Consider the following 23,308-nt stretch of genomic DNA (forward strand, 5'->3'; position numbering starts at 1 on the left):
TTGAGGAGAGAGTGGTTGTGGTGGAGATTGGTTGCACACCCAAGTAACACCAATGCACTGGCCTAGAGGATAAGGGGCAATGGCAACAAGTCCCTTATGTTGCCATTAGTCCCCCCCATGCCCACACAAGGACTCCCCCACCTTCCCAGGTGCCTATGCACAATAGGTATGAAGCTTTGCAAGTCTGTCTGAACAGTATTGAGGAACATGGTACATCTGGCTTGGAGGTGACACTGAGGTCATGTTGACCTGCACCCTGCATTTTAATGCTTCTACCAAATAAAAAAGATGGGTCATTGTTGTGGAAGACTCCCTTCTGAAGGGAAGAGAAGGCTCAGTATGTAGACTGGAGCCACTTCATAGGGAGGTCTGCTGCTTTCGTGGGGCATGGGTTAGGAATGTGAAAAGAAAGTTTTCTGCCCTGGTTCAGCCCTCAGATTATTACCCATTATTGATTTTTCACGTAGACAGTGGTGAAGATGAAGTCTGAGGGCAATCAAGAGAGACTTCAGGGCCTTGGGAAAAATACGTATCCCTGCAGTTAGAGGGAATGATGAGGCAAGGAACAGGAAGAGTCAGCAAATCAATAAATGGCTTCGAGCCTGGTGTCACCGGCAGAAATTTGGGTTCTTTGATCAAGAGTAATTTTACAAGATGCCTGGCTTTCTGGCAATGGACAGTGTTCACCTGTCTCTAAGGGGAGAAAAGATCTTTGATCAGGAGTTAGCAGGGCTCATTGATAGGGCTTTGAACTAGATTTGAAGGGGGAAAGGGACAAAACCAGGCTTGACAGAGACAAGCCTGGGGGCAGTATAACAATGATTATTGTTATATAAGATCATGGATGTGGTCTACCTAGACTTCACACTTATGACACCATTTCCCACAACATTATCCTGAAGAAGCTGGCTGCTCAAGGCTTGGATGGGTGTATGCTTTGTTGGATTAAAAACTGGCCGGTGGCCAGGCCCAAAGAGTCATGGTGAATGGAGTTAAATCCAATTGGAGGCCAGTCACTAATCGTGTTCCCCCAGGGCTTAGTACTGGGGCCAGTTCTCTTCAGTATCTTTAACAATGATCTGAATGAGGGGATGGAGTGCACCCTCAGTAAGTTTGCAGATGACAGCAAGTTGGGTGGTAGTGATGATCTGCTCGAGGGTAGGAAGGCTCTGCAGAGGGATCTGGATAGGTTGGACTGATGGGCTGAGGCCAACCATATAAGGTTCAACAAGGCTAAGTGCCAGGTCCTGCACTGGGGGCACAACAACCCCATGCAACGCTACAAGCTGGGGGAAGAGTGGCTGGAAAGCTGCCTGGTGAAAAGGGACCTGGGGATATTCATCAATAGCTGGCTGAATATGAGCCAGCAGTGTGCTCAGGTGGCCAAGAAGGTCAACAGCATGCTGATTTGTATCAGAAATGACGTGGCCAGCAGGACTAGGGAAGTGATTGTCCCTCTGTACTCAGCTCTGGTGAGGCTGCCTCAGGACCCTCAGATACATCTCATCAGGTCCCATGGACTTGGAACCTTTAGGTTCCTTAGATGGTCTCAAAGATGATCTACAGTGGGTATTTCTTCATTCTCCCACTTTCTGCCTTTGCCTTCTGTGGCTTGGGTGGTGTGGCTAGAACACTTGCTGGTGTGTTATCAACACTGTTTTAGTCACAAATGCAAAACATAGAACCATATGAGCATCTATGAAGAAAATTAACTCTATCTCAGCCAAAACCAGCACAGTGTATTTAAATCAATCATTTAAATATATTTATATATAATCAGAATAATAATATGAAGGAAAGTGTAGCAAAACACACAGTGGCAGATCCATATACCTATCATTGACAGCTTTCCAGACTTTTAAAAATTTGTCACCTTCTAATAACATTTCCAAGTAGGATTTGCAGTTATTCGGATTAAGGAAGGAGTCTTATACTGTACAAGTCTCCTACTACTTCCTATGTACTCCAGAGGTTGGTTGGAGGTGGTAAATGTAGCATACCTGAATGTACAGACTGACAGTTGCTAACTGTGGCATAGGCCCTCACTTCACTAATCACCAACATACATTAGAGTGACTGAGAGGCTACTGTGCTTTTGCTAAAGATTCAGTAACTCCAAGAACAGTGTTAGATGGGAGCAAAACTAATATAAAACGTCAAATTAATTCCTTCCCCTCAGCTATGCTCTCTTTAATCTGATTAATAATGTCCTGACCTATCTATAGACAGGGAAAACACTAGAGGGTGAAAAGGCCTTGCAGAGAGATCTGGACAGATTGGAGAGCTGGGCAATCATCAACCGCATGAAGTTTAACAAGAGCTAGTGTGCCCTGTCAGCCAGGAGGGCCAACCGTATCCTGGGGTGCATCAAGCACGGCATCGCTAGTTGGTCGAGGGAGGTGATTGTCCTGCTCTACTCTGCGCTAGTGTGGCCTCACCTCGAGTACTGTGTGCAGTTCTGGGCACCACAGTACAAAAAGTATGTTAAACTGTTGGAGAGTGTCCAGAGGAGGGCGACAAAGATGGTGAAAGGCCTAGAGAGGAAGACGTATGAGGAGCGGCTGAGGGCACTGGGCCTGTTCAGCCTGGAGAAGAGGAAGCTGAGGGGGGACCTCATTGCAGTCTACAATTTCCTTGTGAGGGGGAGTGGAGAGGCAGGTGACCTATTCTCTGTAATCACCAGTGATAGGACCCGTGGGAATGGTGTTAAGCTGAGGCAGGGGAAGTTTAGGCTGGACATCAGGAAGAGGTTCTTCACCGAGAGGGTGGTTGCACACTGGAACAGGCTCCCCAGGGACGTAGTCACTGCACCAAACCTGTTGGAATTTAAGAAGCATTTGAGTATGCTCGTAGTCATATGGTCTGAATTTTTGAGTAGACCTGTGTGGTACCAGGAGTTGGACTTGCTGACCCTTTTGGGTCCCTTCCAACTCAGAGTATTCTATGATTCTATGAAAAGTGTTCCTAGTTTAATATTTGTTCTGTGGGGAGTTTGGTTTCATTTAATCCAAGTACTGTAATGATCCAGTGAAGATAAATATTGTTCACCTTTAATCCAATTTGTCATTCATTTTAGTCCTGAAGTTTTTCTGAATGAAAATAATTATTTGGTAGGTCCAAAAGGGAATTACAGACATTTTCCTATTGAGATGGATTTTAAAGCTCACTGAAGAAAATAAAAATCTTAATTATAACATCAGTTACTACTGGATCAGGTCAATAATGTTTTGCAGGCTTTTTCAATATAATACTCTCTTGTTCCTTAAGGTGAATTAATGTTATCTTCTCTTTTGACTTGCAGGTTACCTTCCTATCCATCTAGTTCAATCTTAATACCAGCATTTATATTAAAACTGTAATACCAATTCACAGTGTTTGTGTGAATGAGTGGTAGCTGCATGCTGATTTCTTAAGTAGTCTTTCTTTGACAGTACTTATGAACCAAGTAAATAGGCCCTATTAATATGCTTTTTCTTTTCTTGATAGTAGAATGTAACAAGCAGCCTTTCTTGTCTGCACCAGTACTTTTCCTGAATTAACTTGATAAATTTGTCTGCCAGATTCTCTGGGAAATTACTCTGGGCATTTCTGAAAGAATTATTATGGGAGTAAATTCAGAACATCTGTGGCTAAGTAGAACTTTTGACTCTAAGAGTTTTGATAAGAATATGCCAGTATTTCACTGTTAACTTGTTCCAAGATCTTGAGCTTCTTGTTGCATTCTGGAGAATCTCCAGAGTATATTGCACTGAAGGATTAAGCAATTTAGTATATAATTCCTTCTATACTAATGAGAATACATTTTTTTTTTCTCAGTAGACTATGTTGTCCCTTTTCTACTCTTTTTGTTCAGTTTCCAAAAGCTTCTTCCAGATTTAATTGAAATTAATTCCAAAAAGCTCAGTTTTGCTTTCCTTCACATATTTAACGCTCACTGTAAATACGGGCTTGCTAGAAATAGAATACAAACGAACAAAACAAATCTCCAAAACCCTGTTTTTATGACTAATGGTCCATTTATATGGACAGTGTCCAGTTTTGGCTAATATCTTGGGAGTATACTCCATTTATGCTTTAGCAGATAAATGTACCTTCCCAAATGATTGTTAAATAACCTACCTTGGCCTTTCCCTATAAATACTGATTAGTAAAACTGTCAAATACTAAACAGAATTAATCACTTTAAAACACGTTAATTTGATTAAGTCAGAGTATGGATCAATTTTACACACACCAGGCAACAAAGGAAGAAACTTTCAAGCTCTTGTATAAATAAGACTCAATTTATTTCAAATTAGAATGATGTGCTTTTATTTGTTTTTATTCCTTCTTCCTCATGATGGAAGTTGGCACCATGTTTCAAGAGCATGGTAGTGGCCTGAAGCCTTGAAAAACAAGTCAGCAGTGCTTTGCTTTCCTTCTTTAAATGAACTCTTCTTGGCATCTGTTATATGTTTCTAGCAATTAGAAGATTGTGCCTAATTTATAAAGAAAGACACGTTTTATGTCAAATGGCATAAAACTTTCATCTCCCTCAAGGCCCATTTCAAATAGCTACTCATCACTATGCTATAATATGTCTGTGGTTACTCTGGAGAAAATAATGTTAGGTTGTATCTTTAACATGACTAAATTCATTCTTCTATGACCCTGTTCAAGACAACAGCTTTTCATTTGAGATTAAATTTTACCACTTAGTCCTTCTAGTTCTTTACTCCATACAAATGCTCACATGAAGGGCTTAGGGAAAGCACCAGAAATAAGTAGGTGATAAACTACTATGTAGCTTTAAAGGCCTAGGATAAATCTGAAGCTAATTTTCAGAGTTTATTTTTGAAGAAAAATGAGGTAATTGTTTAGAAATGCAATAATCTTGGTTAGAAAATACACAAATGCAGCTATTTAAGCTTGATGCATTTTTTCCAAGGGAAAATTCCTACTGGAATCATTCATTATTTTCAATCATTTCAATATTTCACAATCCTTTGATATTTCTATATCAGTTTGAAATTATTGCTGTCTCTGTTATGAGTTAATCAGCAGAGGGCAATCTCTTCCTTTAAAAATACAAGAAAGTATGGCTTAAAATTACAGAAAATAAATGCTTTTCTTTGCAGTGCTTTTGATTTATCTCACAGTTTTAAATTTCATAAATATTTATAAGTGCAATGTTATTTTTAATGTAATACTTCTAAACTGAAACAGAAATATGCTTTTTTAAAAAAATATAGCTTTTTTTCTTTTCTTTTTTTTCAAGAGCTGGGCAGCTGAGTTCCTCCAGAACCGCTCTCTCTCTCCTCAAAGGGAATGGGCGAGAAAATACAATGAAAAGGGCTCAAGGGTTGAGACAAGGACAGGGAGATCACTCAACAATTATCGTCACAGGCAAAATAGGATCATCATGGGGAAATTAATGTAATTTATTACCTATTACTAACAAGCTAGAGCAGTGAGAAACTAAAAACACTTTCCCCCCCATCCACCTTCTTCTACATCCTCCCTCTGAACAGTGCAGGGGAACGGGGAATGGGGGCTGTGATCAGTCTGTAACACTTCATCTCTACCGCTCCTTCTCAGTCACACTCTTCCTTTGTTCCCACGTGGGGTCCCTCCCATGGGATACAGTCCTTCCTGAACTGATCCTGCGTGGGCTTCCCACAGGTAGCAGCTCTTGTGTAAGATGCATTCAGGCTTTGTACAGGAATGAGGCTCAGGAGGACTTCTGTGCATGTGCAGTTCTTAGGTGAGAATTCACATAGACTTCTTTTTTTTTAAATGCACTCACTATTGTGTTGCAATGGTTGACTGAACCAATAGATTCTTGAGTTTTTGTCATGTACAGTCTCTTTTTCACTTGAAAATGGAATGAAAATTTGAGTATGTTCATGTTTGCATAAAAGTCACTTTAATAACCCCAACTATATTATTATATAAAAATAATATTGTGAAAAAAATGCCATTACGTACAATACTAATATTGAACATCATTCCTTAAAAACGTGCTAGGATATGAAGCCTGCTATAAAGCTCTTAATACCCATGATGAGTGTAAAATAGGAGAAAGCACCGCTCAGCAACAACTAAAACATAAGTGTGTTATCAACATTATTTTTCTCCTAAATCCAAAACATGTCACCATATCAGCCACTATGAAGAAAATTAACCCTATCTCAGCTGAAACCAGTGCACACAACTTCTCAAATATGATGGATAGTACCTTAGCAACTTCATCCACCAGTTCCCTCAGGATCCTCAGATGCATCTCATCAAGTCCCATGGACTTGTGCACATTCAGGTTCCTTAGACAGTCTCAAACCTGATCTTCTCCTACAGTGGGCAGTTCTTCATTCTCACAGTCTTGCCTTTGCCTTCTGCCACTTGGCTAGAACACTTGCTGGTGAAGACTGAGGCAAAAAGTACCAATAGTTGTTCAATACCTCAACCTTCTTCATATCCTTGGTAGCTAGGTCTTCCGTTTCCTTCAGGAGAGAGCTCACATTTTCTCTAGTCTTCATTTTATCACTGATATACTTCTAGAAGCCTTTCATGTTGCCCTTGATGTCCCTGGCCAGATTCAATTCTGTCTGGGCTATAGCTTTCCTAACTTGATCCCTGGCTGCTTGGATAATGTCTCTTCATTCCTCCCAGGTTACCTGTCCTTGCTTCCACCCTCTGTAGGCTTGCTTTTTGTGCTTGAGCTTGACCAGGCACTCCTCATTCATCCATGCAGACCTCTCAGTGTTTTTGCCTGACTTCCTCTTTGTTGGAATGCATCGCTCCTGAGCTTGGAGGGGGTGATCCTTAAATATTAGCCAGCTTTCTTGTACCCCTCTTCCCTCCAGTGCTTTATTCCACTCTTCCAAGTAGATTACTGAAGAGGCCAAAGTTTGCTCTCCCAAAGTCCAGGGTTTTGAGCTTGCTGTGCACCTTCCTCACTGCCGTCAGGATCTTGAACTCTACCATTTCATGGTCACTGCAGCCAAGGCTGCCTTTGATCTTCACATTCTCCACAAGCCCCTCCATCTCCAGCCAGAGCTCCATGCACTCCAGCTGGTCATTGACATCCCCTCCTTGTCTCCTCCTGGGTGACATCCCCTCCTCATCTCCTCTGCCTGTCCTTCCTAAAGAGCCTATATCCTTCTTTTACAACACTCATCTGCAAACTTGCTGAGGGTGCACTCTTCCCCTTCATCCAGGTCATTAATGAAGATGTTAAACAACACTGGAGCCAGTATTGCCTGGGGTGCACCACTAGTGACATGTTTCCAACTGGTCTTTTATGGTAAATAACAAGATTAGATTGGATGATTGGAAGCTACTACTTTTTCATCATGGTTCTTTGCCTTCATTGTCCATTGATCTGTTAAATGAAGTTTAACAGGAGAGGGAAATAGTTGAATAGGAGAGGGAAAAAAAAAAAAGAAATAAGAATTACCCTCTTTCACATCCTGGAGGCATAGTGTTCTTAAACACTTGTCTTAAAACTAAATAGCACACTTAAATAGTACACTATAGCAAAATGAAAAAATGTCTTTGAGCAGTAAACAGAAAGCTGTCCTGAAAAACAAAGGAAAATTTTCTTCAAATATGCACAAATACATTTACCTAAACTGAAGTGACTGTTTAGACAAAGTGTATTTATGTATTCAGGGATCTGTAGCAACATATGTGTACGTGTTTATGTGTGAGTATTTGAGTAACATGGTATGTTATGTCATTTAATATTTCTGTGGCTAGTAAAATAGGCAGATCAGGTTTTGTACTGTGTCAGTAACATAGAAATATTTATAGGATAGTTTTTACCATTTTAAGTTGACAATTTTCTTTGACAGGACTATAACCAAGTTCATGATGAGTTATGTATATACCTGTACTGTTGACATTTTATCCTAATGGATCTATTAGTCACTAGAAAATAGTTTTGTCCTAAGTTTGAGAAATAGCTTTTTGTGCCTTTTCATCAGTTTGCTTTTACCAAAGTTTTTTCATAATCATAGAATTATAGAATCATAGAATGGCTTGGGTTGGAAGGGACCTTAAAGATCGTCTATTTCCAACCCCCCCTGCCATTGGCAGGGATGCCACCCACTAGATCAGGTTGCCCAGGGCCACATCCAACCGGATCTTGAAAGAATGACACAGTGAAAGTCACAGAAAGACTTATTCATTTTACTGTTTGTCCTTTTAGTAGAGAATAAATTGCGTACAGATATTTCATTTCTGTTTTTCTCCCTGTTTTGTTTTGAAAACCTCATTTTTTTTCTACAGAGATTGATTGCCAACAGTGTCTGTTGAAGAAGTTGTTTCATGTAATGGAAATATTCTTATGGATACGTTTTTTTTTGGGGGGGAGAAAAGGTATGAATAGAGATAAAAGTGATAATTCAGGCCTTTATAATCAAATATTCTATAAAAATGCAGTAATGAACATGCTGATAAATTTATGTAGCTTTATTTGTTAGGCAACAGCTTAAGTGATAGTCAGGCAACCTGAAGTTTATATATGGGAAACATGAAAGCTGGACAGTAAGTGACAAAACAGTAACACCCTTTTTTTGGCCTGTAGTGTGATTTGCATTAGCAGAACTAGTCTGTATGTTAGCTTTGGAGTCTCACAGAATCACTGAATCATCTAGGTTGGAAGAGACCTCCAAGATCATCGAGTCCAACCTCTGACCTAACACTAACAAGTCCTCCACTAAACCATATCCCTAAGCTCTACATCTAAATGTCTTTTAAAGACCTCCAGGGATGGTGACTCGACCACTTCCCTGGGCAGCCCATTCCAATGCCTCACAACCCTTTCGGTAAAGAAGTTCTTCTTAATATCCAACCTAAAACACCCCTGGCACAACTTTAGCCCGTTCCCCCTCATCCTGTCACCAGGCACGTGGGAGAACAGACCAACCCCCACCTCGCTACAGCTTCCTTTAAGGTACCTACAGAGAGCGATAAGGTCACCCCTGAGCCTCCTTTTCTCCAGGCTGAACAATCCCAGCTCCCTCAGCTGCTCCTCGTAAGACTTGTTCTCCAGACCCCTCACCAGCTTCGTTGCCCTTCTGTGGACTCGCTCGAGCACCTCCATGTCCTTCTTGCAGCGAGGGGCCCAAAAGTGAACACAGTACTCGAGGTGCGGCCTCAACAGAGTCGAGTACAGGGGGACAATCACTTCCCTAGCCCTGCTGGCCACACTGTTTCTGATACAAGCCAGGATGCCGTTGGCCTTCTTGGCCACCTGATTACATTGCTGGCTCATATTCAGCCGACTATCAACCAATACTCCCAGGTCCTTCTCTGCTAGGCAGCTTTCCAACCACTCATCTCCCAGCCTGTAGCTCTGCTCGGGGTTGTTGCACCCCAGGTGCAAGACCCGGCACTTGGTCTTGAACTTCATGCAGTTGACCTCAGCCCATTGGTCCAGCCTTTCCAGATCCTCCTGCAGAGCCTTCCTACCCTCGAGCATATCAACACGCACTGAACATGGTGTCATCTACAAACTTACTGAGGGTGTGCTCGATTCCCTCATCCAGATCATTGATAAAGATATTGAAGAGGACTGGCCCCAGTACCGAGCCCTGGGGGACGCCACTAGTGACCGGCCTCCAACTCGATTTAACTCCAGACCTATCTAGGTCTAGACCTTTATGTTTACTTCTAAACCTATTTCCTTCTAAATAGTATATAAATTGCGCTACTGTAATTGCATCTTCTTATATCTTTCCTTTCCCTAAATAAACAAATGATATGTTCCATATCATAGAAGGGCACCTCACATTTAATGAGGAAAAGTTGTATTTTATATACTTATCCATACTGGATGAACTAGTTATTAGTGACTAAGATAACTTTTTACGTTTCTGAGTGACATCAGAAAACTACTTATTTTGTTGCTAATAAAAACTTTTGCTTATAAAAAGAGGATTGAAAAATTTAGGAGAGAATAATAGGATAACTGTAAAAGTACATATATCAAGATATTGATTCTGTATTTGAATTGTGCACCTAACCTCCCTTCTCTCCTCCTTTGGCATGGCTCACATTGTGCGTCTAACACCTGCAAGAGAAATCTGCTGGAGGAATGAGTTGTGTTTCTTGGTGCTTCTCTTGCTCTGTAACTGAAAAGGATTTTTTCAAGGAGTATATTATTAATGATAATATGACCTTTAAAATGCAATTTTCAGAAGCTTTTTATATTATCTATATAGATAACGATATATTCCTAGATAACAGCTTGCTTGAATGTTTTGGTTGCAGCTCCATAGCGATGGCATAGTGTTTGTTGTCTTTCATGTCTGATTCAGCTTAAAAGTAAATAAGAAATCAGGAAAATTCAGGGCACTGATTTCAGTTTATAAATAAATTTCTGATATATTCAGCTACTATCTAAGCTTTTTCTGAGCCCTATTAAAATAATAATCAGGTATAGACATGACTTTTCTTCTATTATTCCAGTGATATGTTATATAAAAGTATTATAAGTAGAATATAACAATACATTTTTTACTGAGTCATTTTCAAATGAAGTCACAAAATAATTTGTTTAAATCATTATTGTTTTATTATAGTGCCTATGGGTCATGGGTTAGGACTGATTATTCAAAGCATTTTACTGACAATGAACAGTAACAACAAAAATATTTTCTGCAAACTCAAATTTTTAGATTCTGTTATGTGTCTGTGGAATTCTTTTTCAAAGGATATGCTATTTTGCCTATTTAGAACTTGGAATATAAAATAGGAAAGGATGACAAATTCGTATTTAGGCAGTTTTGATACCCTGTTCACCTTTTTCAGTAACTGCAGGATGATTAGCATTGTACCAAGCCTCCTTCCAGCAAGTCACAATGTATTTTATTAATTTAAATATAGTTCTTAAGTATAGCACACCATGAAACCTCTTCCCTGTTTAACCTAATCCATTCTGTGCTTCATAGTTGCTCAAAGGAAACAACTAACTCTCTACAGTTCTTTTCCAAAATAGTTCTCTCAGGCTGTTATGTAAATCTACTTTCCTACCTTGGACTGGTCATCCTAGTTCTGCTTTCTGACACGTTAAGTAACACATCCTCAACCTGTTAAATGTTCGAGACAGTGAAATATAGCCTATTATTAATCTCTTTGAACACCTGTTTCGAATATGTGCAGGTTTGCAGGAAAGCCTTTATTTTTGCATTTGCTCTTGATTTAGTAGGTCCAAGAAAAAGGAAAAGGGCAAAGGATAGATGAAGATTTCCTCCAGAGCTGCACGTCTTGCTATATAGCCCAATAAGGCAAGGTATTTGTATGAACCACAGCTGAAGATTACAAGTCATCAGGGTCTGAACCTGTAAATGACTCATGACTTTTGTTGACTGGATTAAATAATTGTTTTTCCTATAAGCAAGAGCTACATTCCTAAGAAATTAATCACTTTGGATTTGTAGTCCTCTCAAGACAAGAGAGACATATTCTTTGTTGTGATTGTGGTTTTTTTGTACAGACTTCCATTCAGCTCCCAAACTGTTTGGATTTCATACTATTGCTGTCAATTATGCAGTCTATGTAAATTATACCATCCAGACCAGGCTGAATCATCAAGCACAGTGATATTAATTACTGACAGGCCAAACACTGTATCACAGAATCACAGAATCACAGAATTTCTAGGTTGGAAGAGACCTCAAGATCATCGAGTCCAACCTCTAACCTAACACTAACAGTCCCCACTAAACCATATCCCTAAGCTCTACATCTAAACGTCTTTTGAAGACCTCCAGGGATGGTGACTCCACCACCTCCCTGGGCAGCCTGTTCCAATGCCTCACAACCCTCTCAGTAAAGAAGTTCTTCCTAACATCTAACCTAAAACTCCCCTGGCGCAACTTTAGCCCATTCCCCCTCGTCCTGTCACCAGGCACGTGGGAGAACAGGCCAACCCCCACCTCACTACAGCCTCCTTTAAGGTACCTACAGAGAGCGATAAGGTCGCCCCCGAGCCTCCTCTTCTCCAGGCTGAACAAGCCCAGCTCCTTCAGCCGCTCCTCGTAGGACTTGTTCTCCAGGCCCCTCACCAGCTTCGTCGCCCTTCTTTGGACCCGCTCAAGCACCTCGATGTCCTTCTTGTAGCGAGGGGCCCAAAAGTGAACACAGTACTCGAGGTGCAGCCTCACCAGAGCTGAGTACAGGGGGACAATCACCTCCCTAGCCCTGCTGGTCACGCTGTTTCTGATACAAGCCAGGATGCCGTTGGCCTTCTTGGCCACCTGAGCACACTGCTGGCTCATATTCAGCCGACTGTCCACCATCACTCCCAGGTCCTTCTCTGCCTGGCAGCTCTCCAACCACTCATCTCCCAGCCTATAGCTCTGCTTGGGGTTATTGCGCCCCACGTGCAGGATTGTAACCACAGTCCTTTTCACATAGGTTTGGGAAATCCTGTTACAAAACAGAAATTATTTGCTAAGATGTATTTTTCCATATGAGAGAAATTCTTTAAATGGGCATCTTTAAATGGGCTAGTCCACACAAACCATTGATATGAAAAAAACCTTGCCTACTGCATCTCAATCATATGGCTTTCTTCTGTGGATTTAAGATCATGTCCTGATTTTGGCTAGGATAGAGGTAATTTTCCTCCTAGTAGCTGGTATGGTGCTGTGTTTTAGATTTAGGATGAGAATAATGTTGATAACACACTAATGTTTTAATTGTTGCAGAGCAGTGCTTACACTAAGCCAAGGACTTTTCAGCTTCTCACTCTGTCCTACCAGTGGGAAGGCTGGGGGTGCAGCAGGAGCTGGGAGGGGACAGACCCAGGACAGCTGACCCAAACTGGCCAAAGTGGTATTCCATACCATATGACGTCATGCTGAACAATTAATATGGGGCTGGCTAGGGTGGGGAGACTGGCTGCTTGGGGATAGGCTGGGCATCGGTCAGTGGGTGGTGAGCAATTGCATTGTGCTTCTCTTGCTTTGTACATATTATTAGTAGTACAATTATTATCATTATTGTTATTGTTTTCCTTTCATTTCTGTCCTAATAAACTGTCTTTATCTCAACCCACAGGCTTTCATTGTTTTCTGATTCTCTCCCCCTATCCCAGAGAGGGAGGGGGGCGGGTGAGCGAACGGCTTTGTGGTGCTTAGCTGCCAGCTGGGTTAAACCATAACAGATCAGAAGAAGAAATTATTTTGAAATAGACTGAGCATGTCTCCCTCATAAATCTTTCTTTTAGGTTAGAAAGCTAGCTTGGAAAAATTACATAGACAGTATCAAAAGGAATATAAAAATTGGAACTTTTTTCCAAGCTTGCTCCAGCATTGACTGTAACCACTGTTGTAAGATTCCAAAAGGTTGGTGTATGTATGGAGAGAATATGGAAACAGACCTATTTGCTGGCCCAGCTGGCCATAATTTCAGAGCTCAAGGATAATAATTTAAAAATATATACATCTGAATATATTGCTATATCATTTTGTCATAAGTAGTGAACAAATACTTGGGGCATTGTTCTTTGGGAAGAATACAAAGCCAAAAGAATACATAATTGAGTTTGAGAACAAATATACGATGTTCTCCAAAAGTAAAACAAATCTTTCTGTTTCACGAAAACTTTAGTTTGTGCTTAGTACATTTCTTGTTATTTGCTGTGAGATGGTAGAGCCCCTTCATGATTTGTCCAGACATTCAGGATGGGTGAATATGATGTTCCAGAAGAAAATATACTTTCTTCGAAGTTGCAGACTTGGGTTCTAATAATAGAGAACGTATGTTCTCCCTATCTCTAGGACACACATTTTTCACGTTGAACTTGGAGTTCTTGATTTCTGCTCGAGTAAACTAGTTGCAGGTATAAAGTTTTGTTAAGTAAGGAGTAGTAGCATCATTCTCCCAGGCCATCTAAAAAGGGGGGTGAGGGGTTGTATGTTTGTTAGCAGGATAAATTTCTTTAATAAGAACAACTCCTTATTTGAAGAGATTACTTTGTACTGTAAATTATGAACATTTAAAAAAAGTAACTGGTAATCATTTCTAAGAATCTAGCTTTTCTTTTTTAATGGTAACTTCTGTTATGTTTGTGGTAACATTAAAACTATTTTTTTTTAATGAATCTATTTCAAAGGCAAATATCCTCCTCCCCATTCTCTGTACTTCCATCAGTTTAACTCTGCCAAGCTAACATCCTTAAAAAGCAGATATTTTATATGCACTAAAATCATATCTGCAAAATGAAAGCTTTCTTTAAAATTAGCTTAAATATAATTTTTACTGTGAACGTTTTATTAATTTCAGCTAAATAGTATTGGATTAGGATAAGCTTATTGTGAAATAAGGGCCCATATATGCATTCATTAATTCTCCTTTTTGCGTAATATCATCCCTATTACTATTTTTCTTAGTTTGAACATATCTTATCATCATTCATTCATAACCTCACATTGGTGAGATGGCCAGTCTGAAAAATTATTCTTGTTAGTCTTTTTCACTGCACATGAACTCTTTGTAAACATAGAAAATGAAGTAAATTTTATTGTTTTCTTTGTTTCAAATTAGGTTCATGCACAGTTAGTTCGAGAAGTCGATGTAGAAAAGGTGTCAACTTTTGGGAACCCCTATGTAGATGCAATAAGAAGTTTATGGAATGACCCTGGAATTCAGGAATGTTATGACAGACGACGGGAATATCAGTTATCAGATTCAACTAAGTAGTAAGTATATAGTGGCTACAACTCTTTTATTTTCTGTTTTTTTCCTAACAAAGCAATTCTTTTTATTAAAATTTTTTATATACATGTCTGTATGGTGTTTTTGTGTGTGTGCATGCATATGTGGCAGAAACATGCGCTTAATAACTTGAACGTAAAGGCTACTTTAAGGATGGTAGTGTATCTAGTATGAGTATGTTTGTTTCCCAAAACATAAGCCTATGATCATTTGAAATCTTACAGTAAGTTTATTACTAGGGAGAGTTAATTGGTGTTAATTGCTGATGTTTTTTCTTGTTCTTTTGTTAGTTCTGTTCAAGCACTTACTCTCCTCTGACATAAGCTCACAGATGCAAGCTGGGCAAAAGTACTTTCATGGAGTATAATGACAGCAGTGAACACTGGGCAATGCAACCAAGGGAAGCCCTCCATGCAATTCATACAAATTATAATGCCCTAGAACTTCTGTTTTATATTTTATTTTCTTCCCCTTTCCTTTCTTTCCCTTTTCTTTTGCAGTCCTGGTGATGAGGTAAATAGTACCAAGCAAGTATTCTTGTCTTGTACAATTACATCTTCTATACAAACAAGGCCTAATCTTGAAAGAACATGGCTGCTAAGAAGGCAAACATATAACATATAACAAACATATAAGATTTCAATTTGTAAAGTGTTTTTTTTAAAGCATTTTAAGTTAAATCCTATTTGTTATAGATCAACTATATATGCGACTAAACCTGGTCTTGAATGCTATGTATCTAATCTCTTATGGCCAAATTCTGATAAAATAGCAATGTGGAATTTAACATTGGACCCTGAGGACTGCCTAAAGATTGGCTCCAAGAAATTCAGTTGCCCTGAGGAATGTAGTATGTAGATCTATTGAATTTTTTTGTCTGTTGCCCAGCGGGGGGGGGGGGCTGAAAAACAATGGAAGGAGAGGATGAGGATGAGAGGATGACCTTTTGGTGTTGCTCATTATTTTAAGTTACCTTATTTGGTTATTAGAACTGTGGCAAAAGCTTAAAATTTTGCTGATGCGATTTAGGCAGCTAGAAAGCTACTGGTACATGAATTAGGTCTGCTCATATTTGCTCTGATACTCTATTATCACAAAGCATTCTGATTTATAAACACCATATACAGGGTTCATGTTTTCCCCTGCAATCTTCTGTCCTATAGAGCTAGTTGCCTTCCCAATATATCATTTTTATTATTTGCATGTGCATATTTCATTGCAGTGGTGCAAAGTACAGTAAAAATTCTCTTGTATTGCATGGGTTCTCAGTGTCCCCAAATATACAATATTGTATTTTCAGTGGTAAGAAAGCTAATAATCATAGGACGTTCCATATAAGAGACAGATAATCTTTAGGGTACATAAGCAGTAAAAGAAAATTCTAAGAGACTAATTAGGCTGACAATATACTTTCAGATTGTGTTCATTTTGAAATGAACAGCAAATGTAAGTAGAAGTTGAAACAGAATTTTTCTTATACTTTGAATTTGTTATAGTTGTAGGTCCTAACTTCTATTTCAATTTTGAAAACAGTATCACATCTATTGTGGAATCAATCCATATATTTTAATGGCTGCCTTAGAGGACTAGAATTAGTAAGTCTCTAAAGTAGGAAATAAGCATCTAATGCTAATTGTCAGAGTCCAATACTCTCTGAATAGATTCTTTTAGATATTCCATGCATGAAGGGTGTAACGTTTAATATCAAATTTACTTATTTGAAGATAGTTGCTGTTATTTGGGATTTCTGATTTAGCAGAGTGATATAAAGTATACTGAAATCACAATACAAATGTAAATTACACTTAGCAAAATATAACAATTGCAATACATACAGTGCTGCCACTCCATAATATTACTGTATTCCCTGGTGAATGGTGAATTTCTTTAAATCCCTGGTTTCATAGAATCATGGAATCACTAAGGTTGGAAAAGACCTCTAAGATCATCTATTCCAAATATCCCCCTACCACCAATATTGTCCACTAAAATATGTCCCTAATAAAATAACAATAACAATAACAATAACAATAACAATAACAATAACAATAACAATAACAATAACAATAACAATAACAATAACATGTCCCCAATAAAAAATACTTCTATAAATACATTAGTAACAAAAGGAGGACTAAGGAGAATCTCCATCCTTTATTGGCTGCGGGGGGAAACAGAGAGACAAGGGATGAGGAAAAGGCTGAGGTGCTTAATGCCTTCTTTGCCTCTGCCTTAGCAAGACCAATTATTCTTCGGGTACCCAGCCCACTGAGCTGGAAGACAGAGACAGGGAGAAGAATGAAGCCCTTATAATCCAGGGGGAAATGGTTAGTGACCTACTACACCACTTAGACACACACAGATCTATGGGGTACATCAAAGGGTGCTGAAGGAGCTAGCCAAAGTGCTCAACAAGCCACTTTCAATAATTTATCAGCAGTCCTGGCTGTCCAGGGAGGTCCCAGTTGAATGGAGGTTGGTGAATGCGACACCCATCTACAAGAAGGGCAGGAAGGAGGATCTGGGGAATTACAGGCCTGTCAGTCTGACTTCGGTGACAGGGAAGGTCATGGAGCATCAATGCCATTTACTGGCACACACAGCATAACCAGGTGATCAGACTCAATCAGCATGCTTTTATGAAATGCAAATCCTGCTTGACTAACCAATGCACAGCCTATCCCCGAGCAGCTGGTTCCCCCACCCCTGCCACCCCCTCATATTAATTGCTCAGCATGACGTCAGATGGCATGGAATACCCCTTTGGCCAGTTTGGGTCAGCTGTCCTGGGTCTGTCCCCTCCCAGCTCCTGATGCACACCCAGCCTGCCTGTTTGCAGGACAGTGTGAGAAGCTGAAAAGTCCTCGGCTTAGTGTAAGCGCTGTTCTGCAACAATTAAAACATCAGTTTGTTATCAACATTATTCTCATCCTAAATCCCAAACATGGCACCCTACCAGCTACTAGGGGGAAAATTACTTTTATCCTAGCTGAAACTAGGAAAATATCTACCCCTTATTCCAAACCATTTATGTCATGCTCAGGTTACACACTTTCCAATACATTCTAATTAATCACCACCTTCATAGATGTATATAAAATGTCCACTAAATTTAGTCTGTGACTGACTTTGAGCTCCATCTGTCCCAGCAGTATTTCAGGGCAGAAGAGATGGTGTGTGATGTTGGATCGTCACACGTTGAAACCTGTTCTCATTCCATCATACCTCTGTGCTTGTCCAGTTCTATTAACATTCATTCATTGTTATTTGCCGGACAGTTACTGTGATACCATTAATGGGACATTATCATATAGCAATCACAATGGTGATGACATACAGTATTATATAATAATTAACATGATACAATTCAACTCATGAGCTATTCTCACCCAGTATTAAATCCCCTTGAGGTACACACCGGGCCTCCCCATCCTTTTGCATTACCCACCAAGTGCATCCAGGTCCCTGCGCAAAAGCAATCCCATGAATGGGATGCCTTTTCCTGAGGCAGGAATAGCCCAGACTGTCTTCCCCAGGATGTTTCTTACATGCACTACAGGGACTTTGTCCCCTTCTACAGGATGTAACAGGTTTGACTGCGGAGGTCCAGTTTGGCTGGCAGATCCCCTAGTGTTGACTAACCAGGTGGCCTTTGCCAAATGTGTATCCCAGTGTTTGAATGTCCCAGCACCCATTGCCTTCAGTGTAGTCTTTAACAATTCATTATATCGTTCAACTTTCCCGGAGGCTGGTGCATGATAGGGGATATGATATACCCACTCAAAATCATGCTTTTCGGCCCAAGTGTCTACGAGGTTGTTTTGGAAATGCGTCCCATTGTCTGACAGTGATTTCAGGGGGGGCATGTTGCCATAGGACTTGCTTTTCAAGGCCCAAGATAGTGTTCTGGGCAGTGGCATGGGGCACAGGATGTTTCCAGCCAACTGATGCTTTCCTGCAATACGACAGGACCCATCAGAATCCTGGAACAGGGCACATTGCTTCTCATTTTCTGGTAGCTTGTTATACATTGCAGCTTCTTCAGCACAGGCCACCTCCTCCTCTGGCGATATCCCCAAATATTTGCCTTCTGGCCAGTCCACAACTACTTCCAGGATTCCTGGGCGACTAGAGTTTCTATTTGAGCCCGCTGAGTAATCAGTGCAACCCACTTGCTCCATGTAGCATCAGTTGCATGGTGTGTAAAGGGGGTCCTTTGTTTTAACACCCAGCCCAGTACCGGCAGTCGGGGTGCCAGGAAGAGCTGTGCTTCAGTTCCAACCACTTCCAAAGCAGATCAAACTACTTCATATGCTGCCAATATATCTTTTTCAGTTGGAGTGTACAGGGCCTCAGATCCTCTCTATTCCTGACTCCAAAACCCAAGGGGTCGACCTCGAGTTTCCCCAGGTTCTTTCTGCCAGTGGTTCCAGGTGGGGCCATTCTCCCTGGCTGCAGTGTAGAGCACATTCTTTACATCTGGTCCTGTTCGGACTGGCCCAAGGGCTACTGCATGAACTGTCTCCTGTTTAATTTGTTCAAAGGCTTGTCATTGCTCAGGGCCCCATTCAAAATCATTCTTCTTACGGGTTACTTGGTAGAGAGGGTTTACAATCAGACTGTAAATTGGAATGTGCGTTCTCCAAAACCCCAAGACACCTAGGAAAGTTTGTGTTTCTTTTTTGCTAGTTGGTGGAGACATAGCTGTTATTTTGTTGATCACATCCATTGGGATTTGACGACTTATACTTTTGTGGGTCTGACGTGCCAGGCCACTGAATCCACACAGTCCAATAAACACGACTGTCCTTTTCCTTCCCCTGGCTGGAGGCAGGGCCCCTCTAATCCTGGTCATAATATTCATTACTGTGTCTTGGGGACTTCCTGCTGGATATTGGAGCATCAATTTTCTCAAAGATTCACCCTTTTGCAGTTGTTTTTCCTTGCAACTCAACAATTAATACATCAGTGTGATATCAGCATTATGTTCATCCTAACTCCCAAACACAGAACCCTACCAGACTAGAATTCTACTTTACCTTACCCTACTTTACTGGAAGTAAAATTAACTCTATCCTAGCTGAAACCAGGACAGCAACAAGTTTGATTCCCTCTAAATTGATCAAAGAATAAAAAGTTATACTATGTACTATACATACCTGCTAATATGGTAACAGGAAGTTTGTCTAATCTTCTGAGAAAGATCTCAATAATTTTCTTCAGATAGGATTTTCTGTGAAGCTATTTTATTTGTGACTGCAGTGGTGGGTGTCCTGCAAGCAGGAGTGCCCAGCAAAAGTATATCATAACCTTATATTCCCTATTACCCAACACTTAATTCCCTCCCTATTTCCTCATTGGGTGAGTACTACAACTTCACAAAGTACTCGATGCTTATTACTGTAACCTATATGTACAATTTAATTTGACCAGCCATTAATTTCTCCTTTTCCTTTTTTTTTTTTTCCTTCTTCTCTCATGACTAGAGGGCCCGTGATTTTTGTTTTTACTGTTTTCGTATTGCTCATCCTGTTTTTCTTAGCTATCCTCCTTATTTTGGGACAGTGGGACCTTCCCCTTATCTGCTTAATATATTCCCCACTGATATGCCTCACAATCACTTTTGAATATGCAGTGGTAGTGGAATTTTCCACTGCAAAAACACACTCTACTTCAAAAACACAACTTTGTTTCTCACATTCTGCAAAAGTGGGAAAGTAAGTAACAGAAAATATGGTCATGAGAAGAAAGTTAAGATAAATCTGTATTTCTTTGCTTCAAAGGAAGGATGTACAAACTGCATTAAAATCTGAATTCCAGTGCAAGTAATTCTGCTACACAGGTCTCTCCGAGGAAGGAAGGAAGGAAGGAAGGAAGGAAGGAAGGAAGGAAGGAAGGAAGGAAGGAAGGAAGGAAGGAAGGAAGGAAGGAAGGAAGGAAGGAAGGAAGGAAGGAAGGAAGTGCATATGGTGGCTCTACCCCTGCCAGCAACTAAGTACCCACCTAGCTGCTCACTCTTTCCCAAATGGGAGGGAGGAGACGACTGGAAGAGCAGAAGTGAGAGAACCTGTGTGTTGAGATAAAGGTAAATTAATAAGTGAAGTAAAGGGGGGGGGGGTGAGAAAAAAAAACAACAACTCACAAGTGATACAATGGCAGTCACTTACCACCTCCCACAAGCAGAATAATGCCCAAACAGTGTTCAAGCAATGGCTTGGAGAAGACCTTGAAAAAGACCTATCTCCCAGTTTTTATTGCTGAGAATGATGTTATATGGCATGGAATATCCCTTTGGTCAACCTCTCTGGGAAACTGTGGTGGTTTTACTCAGGTGGGCAGCCGAGCTCCACCACAACCGCTCTCTCACTCCCCCTCCTCAAAGAGGAACGGGGAGAAAATACGATGAAATGGGCTCAAAAGTTGAGATAAGGACGAGGAGATCGCACAATAATTATTGTGACGGGCAAAACAGACTCAGCATAGGGAGATAGTAAGGTGTATTACCTATTACTAACAAGCTAGAGAAGTGAGAAACAAAGGAAAGAAACCAAAAACGCCTTCCCCCCCATTCACCCTCTTCCACCTCCTCCTCCCCAAGCAGTGCGGGGGAAGGGGGAATGGGGGTTGAGGTCAGTCTATAGCGGTTCTCCGCTGCTCCTCCTCGATCACTCTTGTCCCCTGTGCTGTGGGGTCCCTCCCACGGGATGCAGTCCTTGATGAACTGATCCGGTGTGGGCTTCCCACAGGCAGCAGCTCTTCCAGAACTGCTCCAGATATGGAGCTCTGGTCAGCAGTGCGGCCCTTACCTAACATGGTGCAGCTTCTATATCCTTCTCACAGAAGCCACCCCTATGGCCCCCTGCTACCAAAACCTTGCCATGTAAACTCACTACATAAGTGCAGATATCTAAGGAAGGAAATAGGACTCTATAAGGAATGTAAGGATTCTGTGTAAACTTTAGAAGGTGCTACTGGTGAAATGAGTAAAAAGATTTCCATTTTGTACATGTGTAAAAGCAGAACTTAAGCAGAAATGAATGAGTATGACGAAAAGATATGTAATTTTAAATGATAAATTAGTGCTTCTAGAACTTAATTAAAACAGTGATTTGTGTTAGGACAGAAAAAATCCCAGTTGCTCTTTAAATGGTTTCCAATAACACAAATGAGACTTTTCTATTTTTTAATGTCCCTTTAAATTACTGTCCTTCTAAAAAAAGATGTGAACTTGTGTGAGTCAACACAGGTAGGCAGCAGGAACAACCACAGACTCACGGCTAAAATGCAAAGAGTAGATTTATTCTTGTTACCTCACCAACCAGGGAATCCCGAGAAGAAGCACACATGTGGAGGCACACAAGCAGTGATGCAGGAAATGCTAACAGGGTCCATGCTAGGAGATCACCAACCTGCTGGTTTCACCTGTTTTTATCAAAGGTTCATGCACACACTGTTTTTACCACCATGCTGTGATCCTCACTGTGCTTCTTTGATCATCTCTGTACCAAGGCCAGGAACTCAAGTGCATCTGATAGGGTGCCTCTGAGTCTACCAAACACCACCCGTTTTATCTATGCACAGATGTGCTACTTGCCAAGCACACAGAGCATAAACAGCAGCAGACATAATTTAAATGTTTTTCTACATTGCTGCTCTCCAGACTGTGCATTCTCAGCTGCAAGGTCACTTGAACCTATTTACAATCCTCCTCACCAGTCTTTTGTTTTTAACCCATTCCTCCCAACAGGACTACTGCATATCTTAATAATATGTCCACTATGCTCATGGTGCTGAGGTACAGTAACTAGGTTTACACATTAGATATTACAGCAGAGGCTTTCCAAAGGAATGCAACAAGGCAATTGTATGAACGGGTCACATACAATTTTATTCTCTTAACATTCTCCTGTTTTCATGAATACCACTATAACATATAATGATCCTTCTTGTACCCTTATTTTTCCCAAATAAAGTCACAAAATAAAAATAAAACCTATGTTTTTGGTGGTGGTACCAGTGTATGTTTAACTCTGTTTTGTGTGAAAGAGATAAAATATGTACTTTGAGGAAAAGGCAAGATGACCCAGGCCTTGGAGATGTCTAAAGGATGATTAACTGAGGAACTGCTAACCAGGAAGACAATTATGTTGACATTCTTGAGGGAAACATTCTGAATTACATCTTTGAATCAATCATCAATCAACCTGTCATGAATAGTTGGCTGAAAAACAAAGATTAGGACCATTCTAACGTTATGTCTCTGTGAACTATCCTCATAATAGTAAAAATCATGCCCCTGGGCTGGGACACCCCAGCCCAACAAGGGACCATTCCTTTCTGAGGATGCACAGAATGATTCTGTCATGTCAGCATTATGCTAATTATGTAACCAATCGGAGGCTAGGGGATTGTACAAACATGTAAATGTAAGGAACTTTATAAAGAGTGGTGTAGAAAATCCTTAGGTGTGCCAGCTTTGTGAGAAACCACCTGGTACCCAGACTTCTGCAACTCTGAAATATACAATATTTCAACCTAGTGTGTGGATTGGCTTATTGCACACTGGGTAACAAATCCAAACTTTTTATTGGACAACAGTTTT

At 40.5% G+C, this 23,308-nt stretch overlaps 2 protein-coding genes across 7 annotated transcripts in view; one reads left to right on the plus strand and one right to left on the minus strand.

The window, feature by feature from the left end:
• Positions 1–23,308, minus strand: part of LOC137847171 (very low-density lipoprotein receptor-like) — a 118,879-nt gene that overhangs the window by 56,690 nt on the left and 38,881 nt on the right. The window lies entirely within an intron of this gene.
• LOC137847172 (guanine nucleotide-binding protein G(q) subunit alpha-like) overlaps positions 1–23,308 on the plus strand; it is a 138,530-nt gene that overhangs the window by 41,977 nt on the left and 73,245 nt on the right. For all 6 annotated transcript variants that reach the window (XM_068665463.1, XM_068665465.1, XM_068665462.1 and 3 more), the window contains one exon: positions 14,536–14,690. In XM_068665463.1, the coding sequence (XP_068521564.1) occupies positions 14,536–14,690 (155 nt within the window). The remainder of the gene's footprint in view (positions 1–14,535; positions 14,691–23,308) is intronic.

Source organism: Anas acuta, chromosome W (assembly GCF_963932015.1).
Source record: "Anas acuta chromosome W, bAnaAcu1.1, whole genome shotgun sequence".
Taxonomy (NCBI): Eukaryota; Metazoa; Chordata; class Aves; order Anseriformes; family Anatidae; genus Anas; species Anas acuta.